Genomic DNA, 26,312 nt, shown 5'->3' on the forward strand with positions numbered 1-26,312 from the left:
GATTCTTGACTGCTTACCTGCCTTTGATCAGGCTTTCAGCAATAACATTAGTTATTAAAATGTTAAAAAATGCACGTTCAAAGTACATTATACTTCTGATCTCTTATCTCTTTTTCTCTTTGAAAAACTAGAAGGGAAGAAACAGGTCAAAAGATCTAGGAAGATCCATCAGAATTCTCCTTTCTTAGCTTGCATATCTCCTAATAAGAATGTGCAAAAAATTCTGAAAGACGAAATTAAAGGTACTGGCTTAATTGGATTCCATCAGAGAAGGTCATTTCCACATTGAAAGCAACTCGTAGGCAAAGATGGTAGTGCAGCAAGGATAAACAAATAGAAACTGGTCCTCCTATCTACAGTCTTCTGGTATTGTGTTCTGAGAAAGGAGATTCCCTGCTGAACATGGAAATTCAGATTATCTTAGCCTTGTCTTGGTTGCTTTTTTTAATCACCTTGCCTTATTTCTTGTGATTTTTCTGCTGCATGGCTACCTTATATTTTCTTTTCCTATAAAAGTTTTATAATACTGAATTTAGCTAGAGCCTATGTGAATATCACATTAAATGTTTCTTTCTTTGCATTGTGACACTGTAGTCTTAAAATTTATCTCTCTTGATATTTCTATGGAGGGCATAATTTTCCTTGAATTCAGTGTAAAAATGATCAGACTTCTTTTTAGTTGTCTTTAAAATGTGTATTACTAGAACTGACTTTATATATATTTCAGTACCTTATAATTTATTCCCTGCACATACTGCACATACTGCACATACTATGTGATTATCAGCATTTAACATATCACTGTTTTCTTTCACAGGCTCTATTTTTCAGCACAAATCCGGGGAGAGACAGAAAGAGAAAAACTACTGTTAATGTATCAGACAAATGATCAAATTATAAATGGGTTCTTCCCTGTAAATAAAGATCTGGCACTAGAATTGGCAGCACTTCTGGCCCAGGTAATTATGTTTGTGATTTTCCAGTTGTCTGCCTTTAATAGATATTTCTTTTATGATATAATAAAGCATAGATAAATCAGTTACTCTTATTTTGTTAGGCCTTATGCTTGGAATAATTCCTTTTTTATTTGAATCAAAGCCTTATCAAATCAGTGAAATTCAACATTTTATTTTAATAGCCAAATTGTAAAACACTGATGCTGGTGAATTGATCTTTAAATATTTTTCAAAATGATAGTTGTTAATGTTAATGCTAAGCAATATTTACCAAATTTGCTACCTATAATAAGAATTGTCCAATATTTATTTTTTATTACTAGTTTATATGCTACTCCAATTCTAGAGACTCTAAAATTAACACATCGCTTTTTATAAAGTACTCTTTATGTATATTTCTTCTTTATTTAGTTTTTAATGTTTGGTAATGTGTCAATTCTAGCAAAAATGAGAGCTATACATTAGTAAAATATGTTAGGCAAACCAAAAAAATGTTCAATAAATGGGAAGGACAGCTTGATAAGAAAAACGAGTTCCTTTGTTATTATTTTAAGGAGTACTTGGGCACTCCCACTTGAGTAGTCTATGGGGAGTACTAAACTTTTTAGGCTGTTTTCAAATGAAGAAGGAGAAATGGCATTTTCTGAATACTAAAATACTGTGATTAGGAAGAAAAAGTGTTTTTCTACAGAATACTTTCAATGCAGAAACATTAAAATACCATAAGTTAACATTTTGTGATGCATTTGAATCCCATTTAATAATGATGAAATATATCAATATCTTGTGAAATAAGGGAAAACAGCTTAAAAACACAGATAATTTGCCCAGAAAAAATAACTGGTAGAGAAGATCCTTGATATGAATAGGAGCAGTGGTGGATTTCTACAAGTTCACACCGTTTCAGGCAAACTAGTAGCAGTCATTTGGCCTGGGTCGCCGAACCGGTAGCGACCACTGGCTGGCCACACCCCCAAATCGGTAGCATGATCACTGCTTACCTGCCCCGCCTGCCGGCACAAATACTGAAAAGCAGCTGGCAAAGAGGAGGAGGCTGGGGGGCACACCAAAAAGCTCTCTTTTTCGATGCCTCCCAGCATCAAGAAGCCTCCCAGCCACCATCTCTTTCCCAGCCACTTCCCAGCAATGGCTGGAGATCACAGAAAACTACTGGAGGTCAACTTGCATTCTGGACCCCAACTTGCATTCTGCCCTGGGAGAAAGGTAAGCAGTCCAAAGAAAGAGGCCGTGGTTGGGGAGGAAGTGAGGCTAGGGCTGAGGCCGTTGAAGGGGAAATGGGGCAATGTGTGCGACTGGCTAAGGGAGAATGGGGTGGCATGTAAGAGGAGGCCTTTGATAAATTAGGCCAGGCCTGGACAGAAAATAAATAGATAGGTAGAATTTATTTTAAAATCCTACTTTTTTCTGTGGTGTGGCTAGGTGGGGGGGTCATGTGACTGAGTGGTCATGGATGTGAGTGATGTCAAGTTGGCCATGCCTACTCAGTCACATGACACCCCCCCCCCCCAGCTACTCATGCCTACAGAACTGATAATTTTTAAAAAATGAATTCCACTACTGATACATTTCAGTCCATATTCAGACAAGTATCACATGATTCTTATAGTGTTTGAATTGTATGGTCACAATATAAACGGCCTGGTAGTGTTTCTCTAGGGATATGCAATATATCAACATCTAGTGATCCATATCACAAATTCAATGTTTGTTGGGTTTGGAAGCAACATTCTGTCTTATATAGTCCAAGAACAAAAGACAAGCATTATTACAACAATACAAGTAAGAAGAAGCACAGAACAAACCACAATGACTCTCTATATGCAGCTACTCTCAATGAGGCAGCCAATCATATTCAGTCCTGGGGGTGGCTAGCAAATAGGAGCCAAAGTTGCCTAATTGTTCACACCCTAGGACATTATAGTCTTCATCTGAATTTAATTCTAATAAAGAAAATGGTTACGCTTCACACAAAATGCCACAGTGCCACAAACACCAAATGTTTATAGTTAATTCTACTGGCACTAATAATTTCTGCATCTAAAACTTTCATCTTCTAAAAATAAATCATGGAGTTTACAGCAATTAGATTTATTAGAATTATTTAAAAGATTACCGAGAACATACACATTACATTATAGATATTAGATTGTAGATGCTTAAGTATGCTGAGGTACTAAAATGCTTTTGTAATCACTTTTTCATTCACGTTTTTTTCTTCTGTTCCTTATCTACAAGGTGGAAATAGGAGATTTTGAAAGACCTTTCTCAACTCCAGCAAGTCAAGTAACTTCCCTGTCAAAATCTAATCAAACTTTAAAGCAAGTTGTAGAGAAATTTTACCCCAAAAGATACAGAGATAATTGTTCAGAAGAACAGTTAAGGTATGTTACTAATATTTATATTTTTTAAAGCTGCCAATAGAACTATACTGCTCAAAAAAAATAAAGGGAACACTCAAATAACACATCCTAGATCTGAATGAATGAAATATTCTCATTGAATACTTTGTACAAAGTTGAATGTGCACAACAGCATGTGAAATTGATTGTCAATCAGTTACTTCCTAAGTGGACAGTTTGATTTCACAGACGTTTGATTTACTTGAGTTATATTGTGTTGTTTAAGTGTTCCCTTTATTTTTTTGAGCAGTGTATACAGTGAAGGGCTACCAAAACTTTTACTACCACACTGTGGGCATGGCTTATGCAGGACACCCTGAGTTTTCTTTCAATATCTTTCAGTGCAAATTGAGTGCTATGGGGTAGACCTCCATTTTTGTTACCCCACTGCGTTCCCCCCCATCCGGGCAGTAGCCCACCCCTAAGTATATGTAAAGGTCCTGTTAAATGTTTCAATAATTTTTATTTCTTAGACAGAGACTAGGGAAGTTGGATAAATTACTTCAAAATATGTTAACACCCAAATTAAATGTACACTATTGTTTTTTAATAGTTAATAGTTTCATTTTTTTATATTTAATTATTTGATTTATATATTTATTTATTTATTTATTCTATTTTTTAGGCCGCCCTTCTCCTTAGACTCAGGGCGGCTTACAACATGTTAGCAATAGCACTTTGAAAAAAAACAGAGCCAGCATATTGCCCCCACAATCCGGGTCCAATTATTATTGTTGCCTGAAATCTCAGAATATATGATGGTAAAAGAAATAATGGTGTGCATCAAAACATAAGACATATATTATAAGCTGGAATATTACTGTACGTGTCTCTGTCTGCTCCATTTTCTCATCATACAAAGATTTTTTGCATTTCTTCCATATTGTCAATAGTAGGCTTTAAATTATCTCATACCATAATCACATTAAATTCAAAATTTAAAAAGTTACAGAACAGTGCTATCTCATTTTTATACATACACACATAGACTCTATAAATATATATATATTGTGCTTCATTTCATAACAGTCAAATATAAATTCATTTTATCCTATATTGTTTTATTTTGTATTTTTCCCCTTATGCTTCATGTTAAAAGACAGCTTTACCATAGATTATCAACCAAATGGATGGCTCTTCGTGGGCATACTGCTGTAGATTGTGTGCGCATTTACCTTGCTGTGGTACGGAAGTGGCCTCTCTTTGGTGCCAAGCTGTTTGCAGCAAAAGTAAGAAAAATACTTTTTCACTTTTTTCTTTACCAGGAAAAAAAATCTTTTCCTGTACACTGTTCCTTTGCCCTATTTACCCTTGCCACTAAAATAACTAAAGCATTTAGTAATTAATACTTTATGTGGATTTTATAAATGTATTGAATGGAGCAGGAAATATTCAACTGGTAAGGATCATGGTAACAGCACCAATACTTAAATCAATTCAGGAATGGCCATCCACATTTGAAAACTTCCAGTGAGGGTAAGTCTATCATTATTCTGGGAAAAACTATTTAATTGCAAGTTCAATCTAACCAATATAGAGTACAATTGCTTTCATGATATTCTAAGGTAGCTGTATGATATAGCTAATGGCAAAACTGATTTTATCCTGCATTATCTGCCCGATTCTCCAGTTTTCTTAACAAGGTTTTTCAGAAGTGGTTTGCCATTTCTTCCTTCTTACAGCTAAGAGTGACTAGCCGAATGTCACTCAATTATTTTTGTACCTAAGATGGGACAGGAAGCTATAATCTCCCATTTTTTTGGCCTGTTTCTAAATCAATACACCGCACTGGCTTTCTTACCTGCAAGATCTCTCTCTCTTTCTTCCTCTTCCTCTCCCTCTCTCTCTATTCTCCCTCTCTCTCTCTCCCTACTTATCACTTAAATTAGTACATTGTTATGATTAGAACATAAAAATCCAAGAACCTAATTGTTTTGATATCACTTTATGTTTGAGCATAATAGAATAGTCCAAAACAGGAAAATCTGATTATAATAAAAGTAGAGTTGGAATAAGCCATTGGGGTTACTGCGGCAAGAATCCAAATCTGAGCATTCACGACAAGTGATTATCTAGTCTCTGCCTGAATACATCCAGAAAAGGGGAAGCCACCATTTGTCTGTAGTATTGTTTGTGTTTCCAGAGGAAACACCAACATACGTTCGTTGCTTATCGTCAGGTAGTTTCTTTTTATGGAATTGCTCATTATTTCAGTTATTAATTTAAAATGTAGACCAGTTTGTTATTATATATAATGTCATAACTACAGTTATATGTGTATTTATTTTGTTGTTGTTTGTTTTTAGCTTTTGACAGCATCCACGCCAGAGAGCACATTGATATGGCTTGCTGTTTCTGAAAATGGTATTAATATTCTTGAATACAATTCCATGGTAAGGAGAAAATAATTGGAATACTAAATTGGTATTTATACCTGCAAAGGTTATTTATAGTATTAGACCAGCCTATATAAAATCAGAATTCAACGCACTTATAACTGTGTGCTAAAGGAAGCATCCTGGGCAACTGGTTGTTTGTTGATTTAGATTGTCACTATTAGAAAATATCCTTGAATTTTTTAAAAATTAGTACTAGTATGACAATTACAATTACTTGCAATATTGTTGTCAGTCTTTTGAGATAGACCAGACAAGTTTGAACATGACTATTTATTTATCTATCTATCTATCTATCTATCTATCTATCTATCTATCTATCTATCTATCTATCTATCTATCTATTTATTTATTTATTTATTTATTTATCTGTTTATTTTATTTATTTATTTACTTACTTACTTACTTCTCTTGTTAACAACTCTTGAACCGTTTTTGATGATATAGTTGCAGTGGGCTTTGGCACTTAGATCATTTGATCTCAGTATTCCAAGATCTTTGACAGAATTAGGGTCGTCTGCAAGGTCTTGTCTATTCAGCTTGTATTTGTTGTTCTGATTCTTTTTGCCAATATACAGAACAGAACATTTGTTGATTGAGATTTGAAGTTTGGAGGACTGAATTTAGATATTGCCCCTCTGCTTTTATAGGATATTCTTGAAGTACGATCAAGTCAGGATCCAATCCACCAGTATATATAATTCTATGAACATTATGATTATGAATATATGCTGGTTGGTTGGTTGGTTGGTTGGTTGGTTGGTTGGTTGGTTGGTTGGTTGGTTGGTTGGTTGGTTGGTTGGTTTATGCCGCCCTTCTCCTTAGACTCAGGGCGGTTTACAACATGTTAGCAATAGCACTTTTTAACAGAGCCAGCATATTGCCCCCACAATCCGGGTCCTCATTTTACCCACATCGGAAGGATGGAAGGCTGAGTCTACCTTGAGCTGGTGATGAGATTTGAACCACTGACCTACAGATCTACAGTCAGCTTTAGTGGCCTGCAGTACTGCACTCTACTGCGCCACCTTGGCTCTCTTTATCTATCTACATTTATTTATAAATGTATTCTATGTCTATGTGAGATAATATGTAGTGAGCACGTTGAATTGTATTTTGGTTGAATTGATTCTGTATCGGTCACTTTAGTAACAAAGGTTTAGAATGCAGTCCTCACAGATTATTACTGAACTGAAACATTCCCTTATAATAATTCTAAATGCTATGTAATTCCTGAGTTCAAAGCCATGCCTATGAAAATAAATAGACATTAATTTATCTCTTTATTTTTTCCCCTCTCTTTCATGGAACATCATTTCTTTAAGCGGTTAATAATGACATATTTATATAAGAACCTAGTGACTTTTGGAGGTTATCAAGAAGACTTTATGCTGGTGATTAACAACCTGAGTACTGAAGACAAGCATACCGAAAAACTCTTGTTTACTTTTGTCAAACCAAAGGTTAGTATATTAACCAAAATTGCTCAACAGCTTTAAATGATATTAGATATGCAGAACGAAAGTAGACATCTAACACTCATAGAAATTTCCCTGCTTATTTGACTTTTAAGTTTCATGTTTCAAAATGCTTTTCATCTAACATGTAAAGTTGGCATGATTCAAAACAAATGATTGGCACCATTTTTTTTTCAAGAACGTCTTTAGTTTCCAGATGGGTCTACAGTGATCCCCCGCTCGTTGCGAGGGTTCCGTTCCAGGACCCCCCGCAACGAGCGGGTTTTCGCTAAGTAGCGCTGCGGAAGTAAAAACACCATCTGCGCATGTGCAGATGGTGTTTTTACTCCCACAGCGCTAGCGAGGAGCCGAAGATTGGGGGCGGCGCGGCTGTTTTAAAACATCGCCGCCGGCATGGGGGGCTTCCTAGCAGCCCCCCAAACCCGGGTTGGGGGTCCGGGGGGTGCTGGCAAGCCCCCCATGCCGGCGGCGACATTTTAAAACAGCCGCGCCGCCCCCAATCTTCGGCTCCTCGCTAGCGGGCAGGCGGCGGACAAGCCGTTTGCTGGCGCTGGCTCTCGCCGCTTTCGAGCTGAGTCCTGGAGCGAATTCGCTTCAGGACTCAGCTCAAAAGCGCCGACAGCCAGCGCCAGCAAACGGCTTCTCCGCGCTGGCTGTCGCCGCTTTCGAGCTGAGTCCTGGAGCGAATTCGCTTCAGGACTCAGCTCAAAAGCGCCGACAGCCAGCGCCAGCGAACGGCTTCTCCGCGCTGGCTCTCGCCGCTTTCCAGCTGAGTCCTGGAGCGAATTCGCTTCAGGACTCAGCTCGAAAGCGGCGAGAATGAACGGCGTGGGCGGGCGAAGGGCGGGCGGCAGCGAGGAGTTTGCGTGGGCGGTGGGAAAACTCCTTGCTGATGCCCGCTGCTCGCCCTCCCGCCAGCAAGAGGGGGAAGACCCAGGGAAGCCGCCCAGCAGCTGATCTGCCGGGCGCCATCTACGCATGCGTGCCCATAGAAAAAAAGGGCACACATGCGCAGATGGTGTTTTGACTTCCGGGTTGAAAAATCGCAAATTACCCTGTTCGCAATGGTCGGGGACGCAATAACCGGGGTATTACTGTAATAGGTATTTAGATGCTGTAACTAATCCTTTGCTTAAACCTAAACAAAATGTAAAGGTAAGTGAAAGGGTTATAATAAGCATGCAGGAAGGACTAGGACTGGCCTTTTATTAAATGTGTATTTTGTGATTGGCTGCAATCGTTATGAAAGCAATACAGTATATGAAGTAAAATGAGAACAGAGAAGAGAGAATGCTCTTTCTCTGAAAATATCCTCAAACAGTCAGATTTCAAATTGTCTTCTTTACAATATTAATTGTAAAAATCTTTTTGACCTATAACAGTGTTTCCTGATCTTTATTGGAGTATCATTTTCAAAATGCAAAAGCTTTTTTTACAAATGGGTGGAGGTATTTCCAACAAGAAAAGCTGGTATCATTTCGGTAGTTACATCAACTGATGCAAAAGCACCATATCTCCTCCTTCACATCCTTTGATTGATGGACATACTTTGAAAATATTATATTATATATAAAATAAAACATTATCAATGCATTGGAGAAAGCGTTGAATTCGAACTTTAAGACACACTCTACTTTTTGTTCCCCATTCAGTGTAGTCCAATTAAACAATTAAGGTCTATTAAATGTGTTCTAAATGTATCATTACTATTAACTCAGTGTTGCTGAAATAGTGAGGCGGCCCCCCCTGGGGGGACGCAGAGCAATGCCAGGTGGGGTGTGACCCCGGCAACGTACTTTTTTTGCAGAGCATATAGTAGGAGATATGAAGTGCAGATAACAAAGAGAGACACCATGGACAAATATTTAATAGGGATTAAAAGAAAGGAGAGAGGGAATTAATGAGACAAACGTAAATCTCCCAAAATCTAAGATGAGGAAATATGACAAAGCATAGTCACTGTGACTATGGTGGAAGAAAAGGAAAGACCGGTATGTTTACTGTTTCTAAAAATGTTGACAGTGGACAGCATGAAGCCAAATAAATTAAGGTGTCCTTTAATTTATTGCACTCCAATTACACCCCAATTATGCTGATAAGCCACTTGAATTTTTTCAGAGAAAATATGCTGAATATTGCAAACAATCATCCTAGCAGGAAGTTGGGGGCGTGCGCGCAAAATGTTATTTCTTCCTGGAGGGGGGGGGGCATAACAGAAAATAATTGAGAAACACTGTATTAACTCCATGCATTTTGTTTCAGATCCTTGAGATTACTCTACTTATTGCCAGCTATATTAACAATTTTCATCAACAGAAGACAGTTCATGAATTTTCTGCTCCACAATCAAGAAATCCAAAATCTAATGATATAGAATGTCATTCATTTTTACTGCAAAACAGACCAACCAAAGGACCTACTTTGCTATGAAAACTTCAAGTATCTATGAAGAGTGGCACTAAATATATGTCATTTATTTTAGGTTATATTGAAAGACAGTCTGTTGTAAATTAGCTGTTGACAATATCTCTTGCACGTTCATTCTTCTACCAAGCTTGGGACACTCAGATGTGAACTGTAAAAATTTAGATGACCCCTGGATGACAGTAAAAATATAGAAGAATGGTCTTTTTTTTTTGTCTTGGTAGCTATCTGAATTTTTGCATCCTAGAAGTAACAGTCCTAATCAAGCTCAAAGCTGTGGTACACGAGAAATTGCATTTTTCTTCATAATTATGATAATATACAAAGTACAAAATAATATATATAGTATATATGGTAATCCAAACATGATTATTCTGAATAAACACTGTGAATTGGGTAACTAAAACTAATCAGAAGTTAAAATAATAATGAAAACATTGGATAAATAATATATTTAAATGCAGAGATTCATACAAAGCCTCTGCTTTCCTCCTTTTCTTCTAAACTCTTTCAGTTTTTTTCTAAATTGCTCCTAGATTTAGAACTTCTAAAAAATATGATTGGATCCACATATCATGCTAAACCATCTCTTGTAAAATATGACAACATTCTTGCAATGAGTATAGTAACTGTAATTCTTTGACCAGGTCATAATTCGTTTCTTCTCATTTAACTGCACTTAGATCTAAGTTGATAAGTTAAGAATTTGGCAAGGCAGAAAACATTAGGAATACCCAGATTGCAGGAAGCCTTGATGACTCATAGTTATAATGATTAAGCCAATAAAACAAGTTAATGGTTTATTCACTGATCCTATTTGCATACCATGTTTCCCCCAAAATAGACTTTGTCTTATATTTTTTTTGAACCCTAAAATAAGTGTTTGGCCTTATTGCCAGGCACTCAAAAACATGATTGGGCTTATTATCAGGGGATGTCTTATTTTGAAGAAAACAGTATCACATAAGCTAAAAACAAATACTACATCTTGGAATGATATGTGAATATAGTAAATATACAATAGCTCATTTAGGGTGAAAGAGTGCTCTGTCATAAATATGTGTTTTCAGTCTTAATTGATCTAAACATGACCTTATAAACTACTTATGGAGAAAACTGTTTAGCATTTAAATACCTGATAAATTTTATAAAAATATGATCTTTTCATTCTGGTACTTTCAAACCCATCTCTATCCACCATTTTTTTCTTTCTGCTCTATTTTATTGGCTTGCAACTCTCATAGAAACATAGAACTCTCAGGATAAAAATTTTTGCTTTAGGGACAATATCTGTTGTTGGTACTGTAAAATACATGTACTATTCAATTGTTGCACATGCAAATTAGCATAATATATCATTTAGTGATGAACATACATGTATGAAGGTAGTTTTATTTTTTTAAAACAGTGTTGCTCATAAATTAATTCTAATTGAATTTATAAGCAATACTGTTTAAACAAAAGACAACTCTGAGTGGTTTAATATTAGTTAATAATACAAGACTATATGTACAATTATTAACAGTTTAAATCAGCAATGTAAAAAACACTTTGAATTCAAGATATCTGATTTAAAAATATCAATTCTTGATTATTACCATTTCCATTTTTCATTTGTATAGTAGATAATTGGCTGAAGAATTGTACGGTAGGAAAGGGAGAGTTTATTTTGTTTTCATTATTAGTAAATCTTTGCCAATCTATTTCACTCACTCAAAAAGCTGGCTAGTAGAGCTACTAGTCAATGTACAGCTGGCCAAACTGATTTAATTATTGATTCCTAAAGCAATTCACAGATCTGCTATTTATTTTTTACAAGTTTACAAAATAATTTTTCACTATTATTTATTATTTATTAAAATAATTTTACCCACTAATATTCTACTATACTATATGAATACAGTGTCTGAATGTTGATAAATATATATCAGAACTTTGAGCAAAACTTGCCATTCTTCAGTTTTAAAATATGTTGTAAAATTTATAGAAAGAATAATTTTAATAGATTTTACTAAAGAATTCAGTGGAGCAGTGAATCACATGGTTGCTTTTTTTAATGTGTCTTAGTGGCTAAACCTGTCATAATGCCCTAGAATGCCAAAGATAATCACAACTTCCATACTTACAATGCTTGCTGGAATTATTTAGGATATGAAGGGGAGTACTATATTCTGTTGGTGGAAAGGAGCTTTATGAATAGGACAGGATAAAATATGTGCTAAAAGCAAGAACAGACAACTTGAGTATTATAAAAGCTGTTATTATCGCAGCACAGAGTTAGTAATACTGATTTTTCTTCCACTAAAATAGAAAGGAAATTCAGGGGGAAAAAGGAACTAAATATCTCAGCCAGATGTATTCCATCAATCATGCTGTAGTTTAGTATTGTCCTGCTTTATCATCTTGTTTGCATCATTCTGAACATCTAGAGATTAAGCAGGGAAAATTATTTCTCATTATTCCTAAGGGTTGATAGATGTAGTTTAGTCATTCTCATCCCCTCTCTCCTGGTGACTTGGAGCATTCAAGCCAGTTATCATATGCCACATCTGGCCCTGGACAGATAGTAATGCAGCTACACAAGATCACAAACTTTCAAAATTATCATATGCATTTATATATATAAACTACATTATATACTTTATATGCAATCCAAGACCATTCCTCTTCACTCAGTGTTGCCCAAGCAAGCCAAAAGTTTCGGTAGTCATCCTCTAGAACAAGAGTTCTCAATCTGTGGGTCGCAATCCCTTTGTGGGTCGCAACGACCCTTTCACACGACTTGCCTAAGACTATCGGAAAACACATATTTCCGATGGTCTTAGGAACCGACTCACGGCTCCACTATCTGTCTCCAGGTGAGTCCACCCATGCAGATATGCCCACATATGAATACCTGGCAAGATTACATCATTGTGCCAACCCCATCACATACACCCAGTAAAATTTAGGTGTATGTGAGAGGGTTGGTACCATAATGTACTTATGCGGACCATATCAGATATTTTTCACTTCACAGTTTGTCACCTATGTGAAATTTCTTCCTTTGTTAAAAAAGAAAAAGAAAGTACTGGTTTAAAAGAAACTATAGTTGCATAACCAACTAGCATGTCTATAAATAAATCTCTGTAAATGTGTAAATGTAGGGTTTCTGACATACTATACTGCTATTTAGGAAAAATTATGGGAAATTTATTTTTGAAGTCTTTTTAGACTTTAGAAGTGGGACCAACATTTTCCAAAGTAATTTCATTACATTTAATTAGGAGATCCATTTTCATGCTGGAAAATAAAAACTGTATAAAAGTTTAACACCTAGAATTTTTACCTGTTGCCCCCCCCACACACACACACACACCAAGGTACTTGGCGAAGAGCCCAGCATAGCTCTATATTTGTTGCTGTCTCCATGTAAAATTAATAATGGTACCCTGGTACTCTTATAGAGGTGATGTATAATCATATTTCATTTACTGTATATTTTTATTAAAAAGAGACATGTTTGCAACCATTATTCTCACTGTGATTCTGTGTAAAAGATGTGCATGCCTAACCAACTTGCTGTGTGCAATATTCAGTACTGCAGGAAACTACAAGTTTAAATTGGATTGCACTTCTGCATGTACATCTGTCCCCATGTATTGCTATAGATGTATCCTATCTATATGTATACTGGTACAATTAGCTATACATAACATTTATCTTCAAATGTTAAATATGGGCCTCATCCCAAAATAATGAAAACTGAAAACATGTGCAATTTATATAAACTTAATCAAGAAATACTTTAATGGCTCTGTTATTTCAAATTATCCTTAAATTCACACAATGTTAATTTATATTAGAACATTTATATTTATTTAACCTAATTTTAGTTTTGTATAAGGTATTTTTATATAACTGTATTTTAACAAATAAAATAAATGAGGAAGAAGTCTATATTTTGACATATAGATTCAGGGTTAGATAGCACACCCTATTTTAGAGCAGCTTTTTTCAAACTTGGCAACTTTTAAGATATGTGGACTTCAGTTCCATATCCAGCTGGGAAATTCTGGGAGTTGATGTCCATTCAAGTTCCCAAGTTTGAGAAGCACTGCTTTAGAGCATTATTTACTCAAAATATTCTTGCTCTCATTGCTCCTACCCCTTTTGCTTATTCGAAGCATTTAAACCGTACTGTCCAGCGATTGGACTTTATTAGATTTCTCTTAACGATTCCCACAAAGAACTGCAATTCCCATAAAGCTCCGCTCGGAGGTTCGGCGCTGTTGCCATGGCGATCTGGGAGTAGCTCAAGGCCTAAAATCCTCGCCGCCGATTTTGAGAAGCGATGCCTGGGGCCAGGTAAAGAGAATTGAGTTGGGTTTTCCTTAGTGAGGGGGAATCGTGACATGTTACACGGGCTATTCCTGCTCTGAGGAGACTGTGTGTCCGGCGCCCTATATCAATAATCGCCCGGATTGTTTTCCATTCCTCGTCAGTTTTTGACAGAAAGTCTCCGGAATACCCATCCCTCCTCGTCGCTGCCTCAGCGTGAAGGAAAGCGATGGCAAGTGTAATTCTGAAGCGCCGTTGCTATGGTTATCGGGCAGTAGATCGCGGCCTAAAATCCCCGCCGTTTCTTGACAAAGTTGCCGCTTTCGCTCGCTTGCTTTCTCGGAGGGAGAGTGAAGCTCGCTGGGCCGCTGTTTGTCCCATGCGCCAATGGGGAAGGAAGGGTGCTGTTGGCAAAAGGGACATCGTAACGGCGCACAACTCTTGCCTGGGGGCGGCGGCAAGAGCCACAAATGCATTTTTTCCAATCTTTTCCGCTCTAAAAGAGAACGAGCAGTGGCGGTGTTGCGCGATCACTGAGTGAGATATCACCCTTTGGATCTAAAGCGAATGACGAATAGAATAGGAATTTGTCTTTGGTGCACATGCTCTCAGTGTACATAAAAGAAAAGATACATTTGTTAAGAATCATGAGGTACAACGATGATTGTCTTAGGGGTCAAATATGCAAAATCAACAAGTTGATCCAAACGGTCAGAGGCACAAGGCGTGAAAATGTAAATAAGTAAATCAAGGACTAACTGTATCTTCTAATGAGATGAGGGAGAAGTCCCCACAAAAATCAGTGGCAAACCAGTTCCATAGAAACTACTTGAACGTACAGTGAATATAGAAAGTCTGCACACCCCTGTTAAAATGTCAGGTTTTTCCATTAAAAAAAAAGACCAAGATAAATCAATTCAGCATCTTTTTGACCTTTAACATAGCACATGTTTTTATCCATACCTGACTCTTGGTGACTTTAGGCAAGTGCTCTCCATGCTAATATAATACATAAGCTATACAATTCAATTGAAAAAGAAACAAATCATTTAGGGAGGAAAAAAATAATTTAAAAACCCCTTATCTTTACATGGTTGCATTAAGATGCATACTCTTAAATTAATATTTTGTTGAAGCACTTGTTTTTATGACAGCATTTAATCTTTGGGGGTAGAAGCTTGGCACTGATGTGCCTATCGTCCCCTGTCCAATTGTCTTCCCTTACCTTATCTATCTATCTATCTATCTATCTATCTATCTATCTACCTACCTACCTACCTACCTACCTACCTACCTACCTATCTATCTATCTACATATATCTATCTATCTACATATATATACATACATATATCATATATATTCTCTCCTTATTTCTTATATCATATATATCCTCTTTTTCCTTCTATCTTTATATATATATTACTTAATGCCTACTCTCTTCCATATGTATTGTATATTGGACAAAGAATAAAATAAAATAAAAATATCTTGCCTTGGGAATCCTTCCAGAAGTGCTCCAACGTGCAAGGTCATCCCCTGTGCACATCCCTCTTCAAGTCATCCCCACAGATTTTCTATAGGATTCAGGTCTGGGCTTTTTTTACATCTCAGAAACGTGGCATTTTAACAGAGGCATGTAGACTTTGTATATCCACTATATCCATTGCATCCATGAAGGAGTAAAAGTTAAAAGAATATTTACTTTTACAACTACTGTGGTGGAATACAGATGAGTGCATACTTCTTAGAATGAAGTCCTACTTAATTCAGTGACATTGATAATGATTCCCAAGACAAGATGTGCCTAATAATAATAATAATAATAATAATAATAATAATAATAATAATAAAAACAACAACAACAGAGTTGGAAGAGATCTTGAAGGTCTTCTAGTCCAACCCCCTGCTTAGGCAGGAAACCCTATACTACTTCAGACAGATGGTTATCCAACATCTGCTTAAAAATTTCCAGTGTTTATTATTTATTTTATTAATTAGATTTGTATGCCGCCCCTCTCCGCAGACTCGGGGCGGCTCACAGCAATAATAGTACAATGTAAACAAATCTAATACAGTATTTAGGTTTAAGTTAATTTAAAACCCCAATTTAAAAACCAATCATACATACTAGCATACCATGCATACATTTTATAAGCCTAGGGGGAGGGAAAGTATCAATTCCCCCATGCCTGACGACAGAGGTGGGTTTTAAGGAGCTTACGAAAGGCTAGGAGGGTGGGGGCAACTCTGATATCGGGGGAGGAGTTGGTTCCAAAGGGTCGGGGCCGCCACAGAGAAGGTTCTTCCCCTGGGTCCCGCCAAACGACATTGTTTAGTTGACGGGACCCGGAGAAGGCCAACTCTGTGGGACCTAACTGGTCGCTGGGATTCGTGTGGCAGAAGGCGGTCCCGGAGATATTCTGGTCCGGTGCCATGAAGGGCTTTATAGGTCATAACCAACACTTTGAATTGTGACCGGAAACTGATCGGCAACCAATGCAGACTGCGGAGTGTTGGTGTGACATGGGCGTATTTAGGAAAGCCCATGATAGCTCTCGCAGCTGCATTCTGCACGATCTGAAGTTTCTGAACACTTTTCAAAGGTAGCCCCATGTAGAGAGCATTACAATAGTCGAGCCTCGAGGTGATGAGGGCATGAGTGACTGTGAGCAGTGACTCCCGGTCCAAATAGGGCCGCAACTGGTGCACCAGGCAAACCTGGGCAAACGCCCCCCTCACCACAGCTGAAAGGTGTTTCTCTAATGTGAGCTGTGGATCGAGGAGGACGCCCAAGTTGCGGACCCTCTCTGAGGGGGTTAGTGATTCCCCCCCCCCAGGGTAATGGACGGACAGATGGAATTGTCCTTGGGAGACAAAACCCACAGCCACTCCGTCTTATCAGGGTTGAGCTTGAGTCTGTTGACACCCATCCAGACCCCAACAGCCTCCAGGCATCGGCACATCACTTCCACTGCTTCGCTGACTGGACAAGGGGTGGAGATGTAAAGCTGGGTATCATCTGCATATTGATGATACCTCACCCCATGCAATTGGATGATCTCACCCAGCGGTTTCATGTAGATATTAAATAGTAGGGGAGAGAGGACCGACCCCTGAGGCACCCCACAAGGGAGCAACCTAGAGGTCGACCTCTGACCCCCCCCACTAACACCGACTGCAACCGACCGGAGAGGTAGGAGGAGAACCACTGAAGAACAGTGCCTCCCACTCCCATCCCCTCCAGCCAGTGCAGAAGGATACCATGGTCGATGGTATCGAAAGCCGCTGAGAGGTCAAGAAGTACCAGGACAGAGGATAAACCCCTGTCCCGGGCCCGTCAGAGATCATCCATCAGCGCAACCAAAGCAGTTTCCGTGCTGTAGCCGGGCCTGAATCCTGACTGTTGAGGGCCTAGATAATCGGCTTCTTCCAAGGACCGCTGGAGCTGGAGCGCCACCACCTTCTCAACAACCTTCCCCATAAAGGGAAGGTTGGAGACTGGTTGGTAGTTGTTGAGAATGGCTGGGTCCAGGGAAGGCTTCTTGAGGAGGGGGCGCACAAGTGCCTCCTTGTAGGGATCCAGAAAGGACCCCCTCCCCAAAGAAGCGTTGACAATCTCCTGGACCCAGCTCCGTGTCACCTCCCTGCTGGCCGAAACCAGCCAGGAGGGACATGGATCCAGTAAACAGATGGCGGAACTCACAGCTCCAATGGCCTTGTCCACTTCATCAGGTGTCACCAGATCAAACTCTTCCCAGACAGATGGACAAGTACGTACCCCAGTCACCTCGACTGACTCATTGTCAGTCGACTCTGTATTTCAATTGGAGTCGAGGTCCGCTCGGATCTGAGCGATTTTATCAGCGAACAACGTGTTAAAATACTCGGCACTACTCTGCAAGGGCTCCCCAACTCCCCCCTGATTAAGAAGGGAACAGGTCACCCTAAACAGAGCGGCCGGGCGGGATTCCGCTGATGCAATCAAGGCGGCATGATACGCGCATCTTGCCGCCTTGAGCGCCACTTTGTAAGTCTTAACGTGAGCTATTACAAGTGTTCGAGCATTAACAGCTTCTGGAGGCAAGCTGTTCCACTGATTAATTGTTCCGAGTGTCAGAAAATTTCTCCTTAGTCCTAAGTTACCACTCTCCTTGCTTAGTTTCTACCCATTGCTTCTTGTTCTATCCTCAGATGTGAAGTAGACCCAGAGACAGGGTTTTGAGCAATCGGTACTTTTATTCAGCTCAGAGAACAAGTGACAGCTCAGCAAGGTAAAGTGACAATTCAGCGAGTACCGACTGACTCTGCCTGGAGAAACCGCTCCTTTTATATATTTGCGGTTCCCGCCAAAGCTAGAGCCGGCCGCGTCTGAGCCAATCAGGAGCGACTTCCTGCTTGGGCTCAGACAGCGCTGAAAGAGGAACAAACTATTTACAGAGTTACAAGGTAGCCATTACAGGATACAACACCCCTCCCCTCATAGTTGGACACATCCATCAAGAAAGCCATGTGACAAAGTCGTCCAATCGGTGGGGCCTCTGAGGAGCTCGCGCTGACCTGCGCAGTTCAATTTCTCCTTCGCCACTGACTGTGGAGGATGGCTCGCCGCTGTTCTCCCGGTGTGGCGGACTTGGCCTGGCGGGCCCAACGAAGGCTTCGGAGGACGAGGATGGTTCGGCGTCGCTGGATGGTTCCCCCTGGCCCGATAAGTCTCTTTGCGTGTCTCTTATTTCGGGCAATGTACAAAAGTCTGTTGAAGGGGGAGAGTCCATGTCAGCGGTTTGTGGCAATTGATTTTCTGTTCGCTTCCGAATGTGGTCTATGTGTCGTTTCCACAAACGACCATCCTCTAGTTTAGCAACATAGGTCTTAGGTGCATTTTGCTTAACAATAATTCCCTTCATCCAGTTTACATTTCCATCAAAACTTTTTACATATACATTTTGTCCCAAATACATTTCTCTTTCAGGTTTTGTACACATTTGGTTATTATTAACACAGAACCTTGGGTTAACCTGTCTAGTGGTGACCTCAACTTCCTTCCCATCAATAACTCTGCAGGGCTTACATGTGTGTGCGAGTTAGGGGTAATGTGTTGGGTGAGTAAGAATTGGTCCAAGTTCTGTTGCACATCCCCAGGGCCTGACCTGCGCAATGCCTCCTTTGCCACCCGTACGTAACGTTCTGCCAATCCGTTAGCCCAGGGCGAATAAGGCGAGATGAGGGCATGCCTGACCCCTAGGCCATCTAAGAACAATTCGAATTGCCTGGCTGTTAGCTGTGGCCCATTGTCAGACACTAAGAGATCTGGGCAACCATGGGATGCAAACAGTCTGCTCAATACTTTGATAGTGGCACTTGTGGTTATGTTGTTCATTGCTATTATTTCCAACCATTTGGAGAAGGCATCAACCACTATTAAAAAATACTGAGACCCCACTGGGCCAGCAAAATCAATGTGGATTCTAGACCAAGGACCAGCAGGCTGTTCCCACTCAGCCGGAGTTGTTTTGGGGGGACTGGGCCGTGACTCTTGGCACGGATCACACTTTGAAACCCAACTTTCAATATCAGCATCCAGCCCTGGCCACCATAAATGCCCCCTTGCCAGGCTCTTCATCCTGACAATCCCAGGATGACCCACATGTAACATTTTGAGTACCTTTCCCCTTAGGCTTTTGGGGATGATCACTCTATCCCCCCACAGCAAACAACCTTTTACATATGATAACTCAAGTCTTTTGTTTTTAAAGTCACACAATTCAGGTTTCACAACATCATTTTGCCATCCCTTTAGAACACAGTTCACCACTTGTTTAAGGATTTGATCTTGCTGCGTGTGTGCAGCTACCTCTTTTGCTGTGGTTAGTGGGTTTTCCTCGAGTTCTATCATTAACACATCTGTGGAAGGAACAGGGTCTTCCACTAAGTCTGTTATGGGGCATCTGCTGAGACCGTCTGCATGATTGATTTCCTTCCCCCCCTTGTGGGTGAGCTCATACTGATACCCTGAGAGGAAAAGAGCCCATCTGATTAGTCTTGGAGACATAAAAGGTGGAGTGGGCTTGTTGGGGGCTAGCAGGCCTAGTAGGGGTTTGTGGTCAGTGACTAGCTCAAAGCTTCTTCCAAAAATGTAATTGTGAAACTTCTTTACCCCTGCCACTAATGCTAGAGCCTCCTTGTCTAACTGGCTATAATTCCTTTCTGTGCTGGTCATGGTTCTTGAAAAAAATGCTATTGGGGCCTCTGTCTTATTAGGTAGAACGTGAGCTAGGACTCCTCCTATGCCGTACGGCGAAGCGTCGCACGTGAGCCTAATGGGTAGTGAAGCACTATATTGGACTACTACACTTTTAGAAGTTAATAAATTTTTTATTTGAGAAAAAGCTTCACGTTCAGTTTTCCCCCATGTCCAGCGGGCTTCCTTCTGGAGTAAACGATGGAGAGGCTCTGCTACTGTTGCCTTCTGTTTTAAAAAAACGGAATAAAAATTAAGGAGGCCCAAAAATGCCTGCAACTCATTCTTATCTCGTGGCTCTGGGGCTTCTCTAATTGCTCTCAGCTTCTCTGTTGTGGGGTGGATACCTTCCTTATCTATTTTATATCCTAGGAATTCTATACTGTTGGTTCCCCAGACACATTTATCAGGCTTGATTCTTAAACCTTTGTCCTGTAACCTCTTAAGTACTTCCCTTATTCTTTTGTTTACTTGTTCCTGGTTTTCCCCTGCAATTAAGATGTCATCAAAGTATGGAATGGCCCCATTTACCCCTGACAATAGGCGTTCCATAATGCTCTGGAATATTCCTGGGGCTATGCTTACCCCAAACTGTAACCTCGTGCATTTGAAAGCCCCCCTGTGCGTTACAATTGTTTGAGCGTTTGCTGTTTGTTCATCGACCGGAAGTTGCTGGTAAGCTTGCGCGAGGTCGATCTTTGCGAACCTTTTCCCCTCCCCCAGGGAGTGTAGCAGTTGTTGCACAACCGGGATGGGGTAGGGGTGGTGTTGGAGTGCCTTGTTCAGGGTCGATTTGTAATCAGCGCAAACTCTTAAAGAGCCATCTGGCTTCAGAGGGGTAACTATGGGAGTTTCCCATGGCCCCTGTTCCACAGGGACCAAAATACCTTGGCTAATGAGTTTGTCCAGCTGTATGTCTAGTTTGGGGAGGAGCAGCAGGGGGACCCTGCGAGGTTTTAGTCTGATCGGTGGGACCTTGGGGTCAATAGAGAAAGATATAGGGGGCCCCTTATACAATCCCAGTGTGGGGCTGAACACTTCAGGGAACTCTTTCACAAAGTTAGGCATATCATAACAGTTTACATTACACACACCCGAAATCTCGATCCCCAGTGGTTCCATCCATGCTAAACCCAGAAGAGAGTGCTTGGCCCCTGTTACAATAAGCATGGGAAGGGTACATTTAACATTCTTGAATGCGATAGGTACATTTGCTGTTCCCAAGACCGAGATTACTCCCCCCTGAAAGTCTCTAATCACCAAAGAGGTTTGATTTAGGTCAGCCTTAGATACATTAGGCATATACAGTTTAAATTTTTCCCAGGGCATGATGGTATATCTAGAGCCCGTATCCAGCTCCATTGAGCAAGGTTGGTTATTGAGTAACAGTGATATAACAATTTTAGCCCCTTTTTTGGTTGCCGTGTTATTCACGGAAAATTGAGAGTTACCTCTATAGTAGTCGCGGTTAGCGGTTGAGTAGTTCCTTTGACCCGCGTTGCGGAATGGTCTCCTTTCTCGCGCTTGGGGGGTCTGGTTTTGAGGTCGCTGGTATTGCGGTGCGGCAAATGTTTCCTCTGGCGCTGTTGCTCTGCATGCGATGGCGATGTGGCCTCTCCGGTTGCAACGGCGGCATGTAGCGTCTCGGAAGGGGCATCGATGGCGCTGGTGATTTCCCCGGCAGCCCGCGCAGGGGGCTGGGTGAGTAGCTCTCAGGTGTCTCGGCTGGTCTTGCACCAGGAGGCAGTTGTCTCCGCTGGGAATTTGTTGGCTGTTGTCTGTTTCCACGGCGCTGGGAGACGCGGAGTCGATTTTTGCAATGAGTTCTCGCCTTCCGTGCTCTTTCAATTCTCTCGCCGCTGCGTCGGCTGCTTCTGCGGTTTGCGCCAGTTTAATTACGGTTTGTAGGCTCGGCTCTTCTTCGATGAGGAGTTTATTTCTCACCGTGCTGTTTTTCATGCCGAAAACCAAGGCGTCGGTGAGGCGAGCTTCCGGGTCTTTAAACTTGCATTGAGCAAGTACCGTTCGAAGCCGCGTTGTAAACTGGCTGATCGACTCGGTTTCCCTCTGAGCCATCATGTGGAATTGATGCCGAAAAACCATGGCTGGTTTGGTCGGCTTGAAATGGCTCGCCAGTTTTTGTTGTAGGACGTCCCACGCTGTGGCTCTTGCTTGTTCCGGTTCGGTGAGAGTTTGGGCAAGTCTACGGATTTCTGCGCCGCAGTAGTTAAGGAAAATAGCCCGTCTGCGATCGGCTTCGGCGTCCTGCATTCCCGCCGCCTCGAGGAAGATCTCGAAGGTGGCCATGTACTCGTCCCATGTCGATTTCTCGGGATCGAAGAGTTCCGGAGCCTGGCCGATCTGGATTTTGTCCATGTTGCACGCGAAGTTTCTTCCGTCCGTTCGTCGCCAGTGAAGTAGACCCAGAGACAGGGTTTTGAGCAATCGGTACTTTTATTCAGCTCAGAGAACAAGTGACAGCTCAGCAAGGTAAAGTGACAATTCAGCGAGTACCGACTGACTCTGCCTGGAGAAACCGCTCCTTTTATATATTTGCGGTTCCCGCCAAAGCTAGAGCCGGCCGCGTCTGAGCCAATCAGGAGCGACTTCCTGCTTGGGCTCAGACAGCGCTGAAAGAGGAACAAACTATTTACAGAGTTACAAGGTAGCCATTACAGGATACAACAAGATGCTTTGGAGAATAGGTTGACTCCTTCTTTGTGGCAACCCCTGAGATACTGGAACATTGCTATCATGTCTCCTCTGGTCCTTCTTTTCATTAAACTAGCCATGACCAGTTCCTGCAACTATTCTTCATATGCTTTAGCCTTCAGTCTTCTAATCATCTTTGTCTCTCTTCTCTACAATGTTATTAGGCTTCTACCCCAAAAGGCTGAATGCTATTATAAAAACAGCAAGTGCTTCAACAGGGTATTAGTTTAAGAATGTGCATCTTAACGCAACCGTGTTATTGTTTATGAACTCTAAGTTGATTCAAAATGTAATCTGTTCTCCACACAAGGCCCAAAACTAGATAAAGAATCCAATTAAACAAAAGCATTCTTGTTCTTTTATCTATTGAGAAAAGCTATAATGTTTAATCATTTATCATTTATAAACTTCAATTAGCCAGTAACCCCTTGTGAGTTACTGATCAGTAAAAAGAAGCATTCCTGCCTTTATCCTACAATACAGGAAAAATGTATTAACGTGAAAACAGAGCAAAGCTGAGTGCTAGTCTGTACGGTTTAGAATTCAAGTTTCACAAACTATTCTCGTGCATTTTAATGATTTTAATGACTCTCAGTGGTATTCTGATTTTAATGAAAGTACATATTTGCAGCAGTAACTCCTCATAGCCAACTAATATACATAATTTTTAATTTATAAATATGCAAGCATTTGGTATTTATTAGTGCTCCCAATTTCAGTGAACATTGCCAAAAATGTTTGCAAAAGAAGCTTCTTAACTGATTTTGTTTGTTTGTGTGCTTTTGAATCAGTGTTGACATGTGGTGACTGCTTGACAAAGTTTTGTCATTGCCTTATTTCTGGAGCTGAAAGAGAGTGACTGGCTCAAGATCACCAGCTGAGTTTGGGCCTAAAGTAGAACTAGTCTCCTGGTTTCTAATCTGGTGCTTAATTACTAAGAACCGGCTTCTTTGACTGCAATTATTAGAATATGATTTTGTTTGAAGATATTTGTATTTTGTTTTCTTTATTAGTGACACTATATGGGATATTGCTAAAGCAGAAGTTGAGAAAAGAGAAAACAGTGAAGATGACAGAGACACTCTGGAATATTGTGAAAGATCGTTATTCTTTTTAGGAAATAAAAATGGGGTAATGATCAGAATTTGACTTTTATTTAATCAGAATAATTTGTGTTTTAAATATATAATAAAACTAGTGCTCCTTTAGCAATCAACTTGTTTAGCAACCTTTCACAGATCATGGTGCTGAAAAAGTAACGTTGTGACCAATTTTTGCATTTTGCTTTATGTACGTTCATAAAGCAAAAGGAAGCTGAAATAAAATTGTAAAATTGTGATGTTTGGCTTAGTAATCAATTTGCTTAACTAAGTTACCAGTCTCGATTGTGGTTGCAAAACAAAGACTATCCTGTTCTAGTGACAATGATTGCCTCCTATACCTTTATCAAACCCATACCTGCAAATATTTTGGGATTCAGTTCCCAGTTTTTCATATTTTACAGTGTGGGAGGTGTCTGAGTCAGTTTGATAGACATTAGGTTGGAGAATGCTGGCTTAGTGAACAACTTAAACTTGAACTGCTGACATATTCTGCTATCTCAGTAAGCAAATATATTAATTTATAAATGACTGATAGAATTTACAATTTTGGACATACTTACTAAAAATAAATATAACCAATCTCAGTGGGCCTTATTTTTTAAAAATAGGATACCCAGAATAAATTGAAACAGCATTATAAAAATAAATGTTACTCTTAAAACCTAAGCAATCATGTATTTATTTTTATAGATATGCAAGGACATCATAAATATACTGTTTTCTCCAACAGTTTTGGTTATGTGTATTACATGCATATCTTCTATATATGATCTTCTATATACAATTACCAATGATTCCTCATATGAATGTAATTGACAGATAGCTATTGTCATTCTCGCATTTAAGCGCTCTGTTGTTATTATTAGTAATATTATTTCCAATACTTTGAATAATTAGTAGTAATAATACCAGCACAGCTGCATTCTGATAAAAATTAGAAGCCAACTTTCCAATATTTTTGGAAAGTCACATGATATTGAGATTTTGTGTGTGTGTGTGTATGTGTGTGTGTACATGCATCACTGATATTTCAATAGCATTCTTTGTTTTTAATTTCTAGGGTAAGACTAGTATTATATTGAGGTGCCTTGACAGGTATGTGTTTAAACTTTGAAAAGAATTTCATATTTTCAAAGTATTTATCAACAAAATCTTTATAGGAATACAATACAATAAATTATTTTCAAACAATACATCTAGAAGAGACCATATAAAGAGCACTGTATAGTTAATATCAGAACAGATGTGTTTGTGCACAAGTGTTATAGGATTTGTCATTTACATTATTATGTGCCTACCTTTCAACTGGAGTGATACTTCAGTATTATTTGTCCCTCAAAGCTTATAAAAAAACTCAGAATGTACTCCCACTTGCTTTGATCCTTATCTTTTCTGATTTCCAGCAAACTAGCTATATCAGTCTGTGTTTTAAATAACCAATTTTTTTAAGCATTTTAAAATATGTGACATTTTAAAATGTGACATTTTAAGTACTAACATATTTATGAAATCAATATAACTTTCAAGAACCATATTTGACAATTTTTGTAAATGTTGCTTTTTTATTATTAAATTGTTGGTAGTCATTGTACTATATTTTTCAGAGTATAAGATGCACTCCCCCCCCAAAAAAAAGAGGCTGAAAATTTGGGTGTGTCTTATAGTCCATATGTAGCTCTCCTCACCCAATGGCCCCCACCCTTCGGCCTCCATATATTCGCTCCAGTGATGGGCTATCAAAATTTTTACTACCACACTGTGGGCATGGCTTATGCATTTTGTTTCAACATCTTTCAGTGCAAATTAGGTGCTCTGGGGTGGAGCTCCAAATTTTGCTACCGGAACTGCATTCCTGACCGTTCCCATAGGAGCCCATCACTGGTTCACTCCCTTGCTGCAGAGATTGCCCCTGACAATGGCTTATGTTTTTGTGCACCGTGCATCGCATTTTCAGCCTCCAAACACTCTGTTTGAGAGCACCTCAACTCTGCGGGGATTGCCAAAGCACATCACTGCCCAAAAACGTAACGTGTTTGAAGGCTGAATATGCAATGTGTGGTGCCCAAAATGGCTCCTTGGAACAGCTCCTGCCTTCTCTTAACTCTTCCATGTGTCACTGCTTTAGTCACTGGAGCTCCCTCCGACGATCAGCTATGCTTTTGAAGCTGTTTTTGAACCCCAATGAGGCACTTGCGAGTGGAGCAATCTACCATGCTTTGCCGGCTTTTCTCATTCCTGCTCCCTCCAATGATTAGCTGTACATG

The 26,312-nt window shown here is 39.8% G+C and overlaps 2 protein-coding genes across 3 annotated transcripts in view; both read left to right on the forward strand.

Moving 5' to 3' along the window:
• PLEKHH2 (pleckstrin homology, MyTH4 and FERM domain containing H2) overlaps positions 1 to 11,981 on the forward strand; it is a 72,834-nt gene extending 60,853 nt beyond the window's left edge. The window contains exons 25-30 of one of the 2 annotated variants that reach the window (XM_070734534.1): positions 818 to 959; positions 3,213 to 3,358; positions 4,476 to 4,605; positions 5,683 to 5,769; positions 7,098 to 7,235; positions 9,513 to 11,981. In XM_070734534.1, coding sequence (XP_070590635.1) covers positions 818 to 959; positions 3,213 to 3,358; positions 4,476 to 4,605; positions 5,683 to 5,769; positions 7,098 to 7,235; positions 9,513 to 9,680 — 811 coding nt within the window. In that variant the 3' untranslated portion in view covers positions 9,681 to 11,981. Of the gene's footprint in view, positions 1 to 131; positions 243 to 817; positions 960 to 3,212; positions 3,359 to 4,475; positions 4,606 to 5,682; positions 5,770 to 7,097; positions 7,236 to 9,512 lie in introns of those variants that run through there. The other variant, XR_011557514.1, reaches the window with a different exon arrangement.
• Positions 11,982 to 13,927: 1,946 nt separating this feature from the next.
• Positions 13,928 to 26,312, forward strand: part of DYNC2LI1 (dynein cytoplasmic 2 light intermediate chain 1) — a 39,133-nt gene continuing 26,748 nt past the window's right edge. The window contains exons 1-3 of the mRNA XM_070734535.1: positions 13,928 to 14,021; positions 23,959 to 24,076; positions 25,109 to 25,143. Of these exons, the coding sequence (XP_070590636.1) occupies positions 14,008 to 14,021; positions 23,959 to 24,076; positions 25,109 to 25,143 (167 nt within the window). The 5' untranslated portion in view covers positions 13,928 to 14,007. The remainder of the gene's footprint in view (positions 14,022 to 23,958; positions 24,077 to 25,108; positions 25,144 to 26,312) is intronic.

This window comes from Erythrolamprus reginae, chromosome 1 (genome assembly GCF_031021105.1).
Source record: "Erythrolamprus reginae isolate rEryReg1 chromosome 1, rEryReg1.hap1, whole genome shotgun sequence".
Lineage (NCBI taxonomy): Eukaryota > Metazoa > Chordata > Lepidosauria > Squamata > Dipsadidae > Erythrolamprus > Erythrolamprus reginae.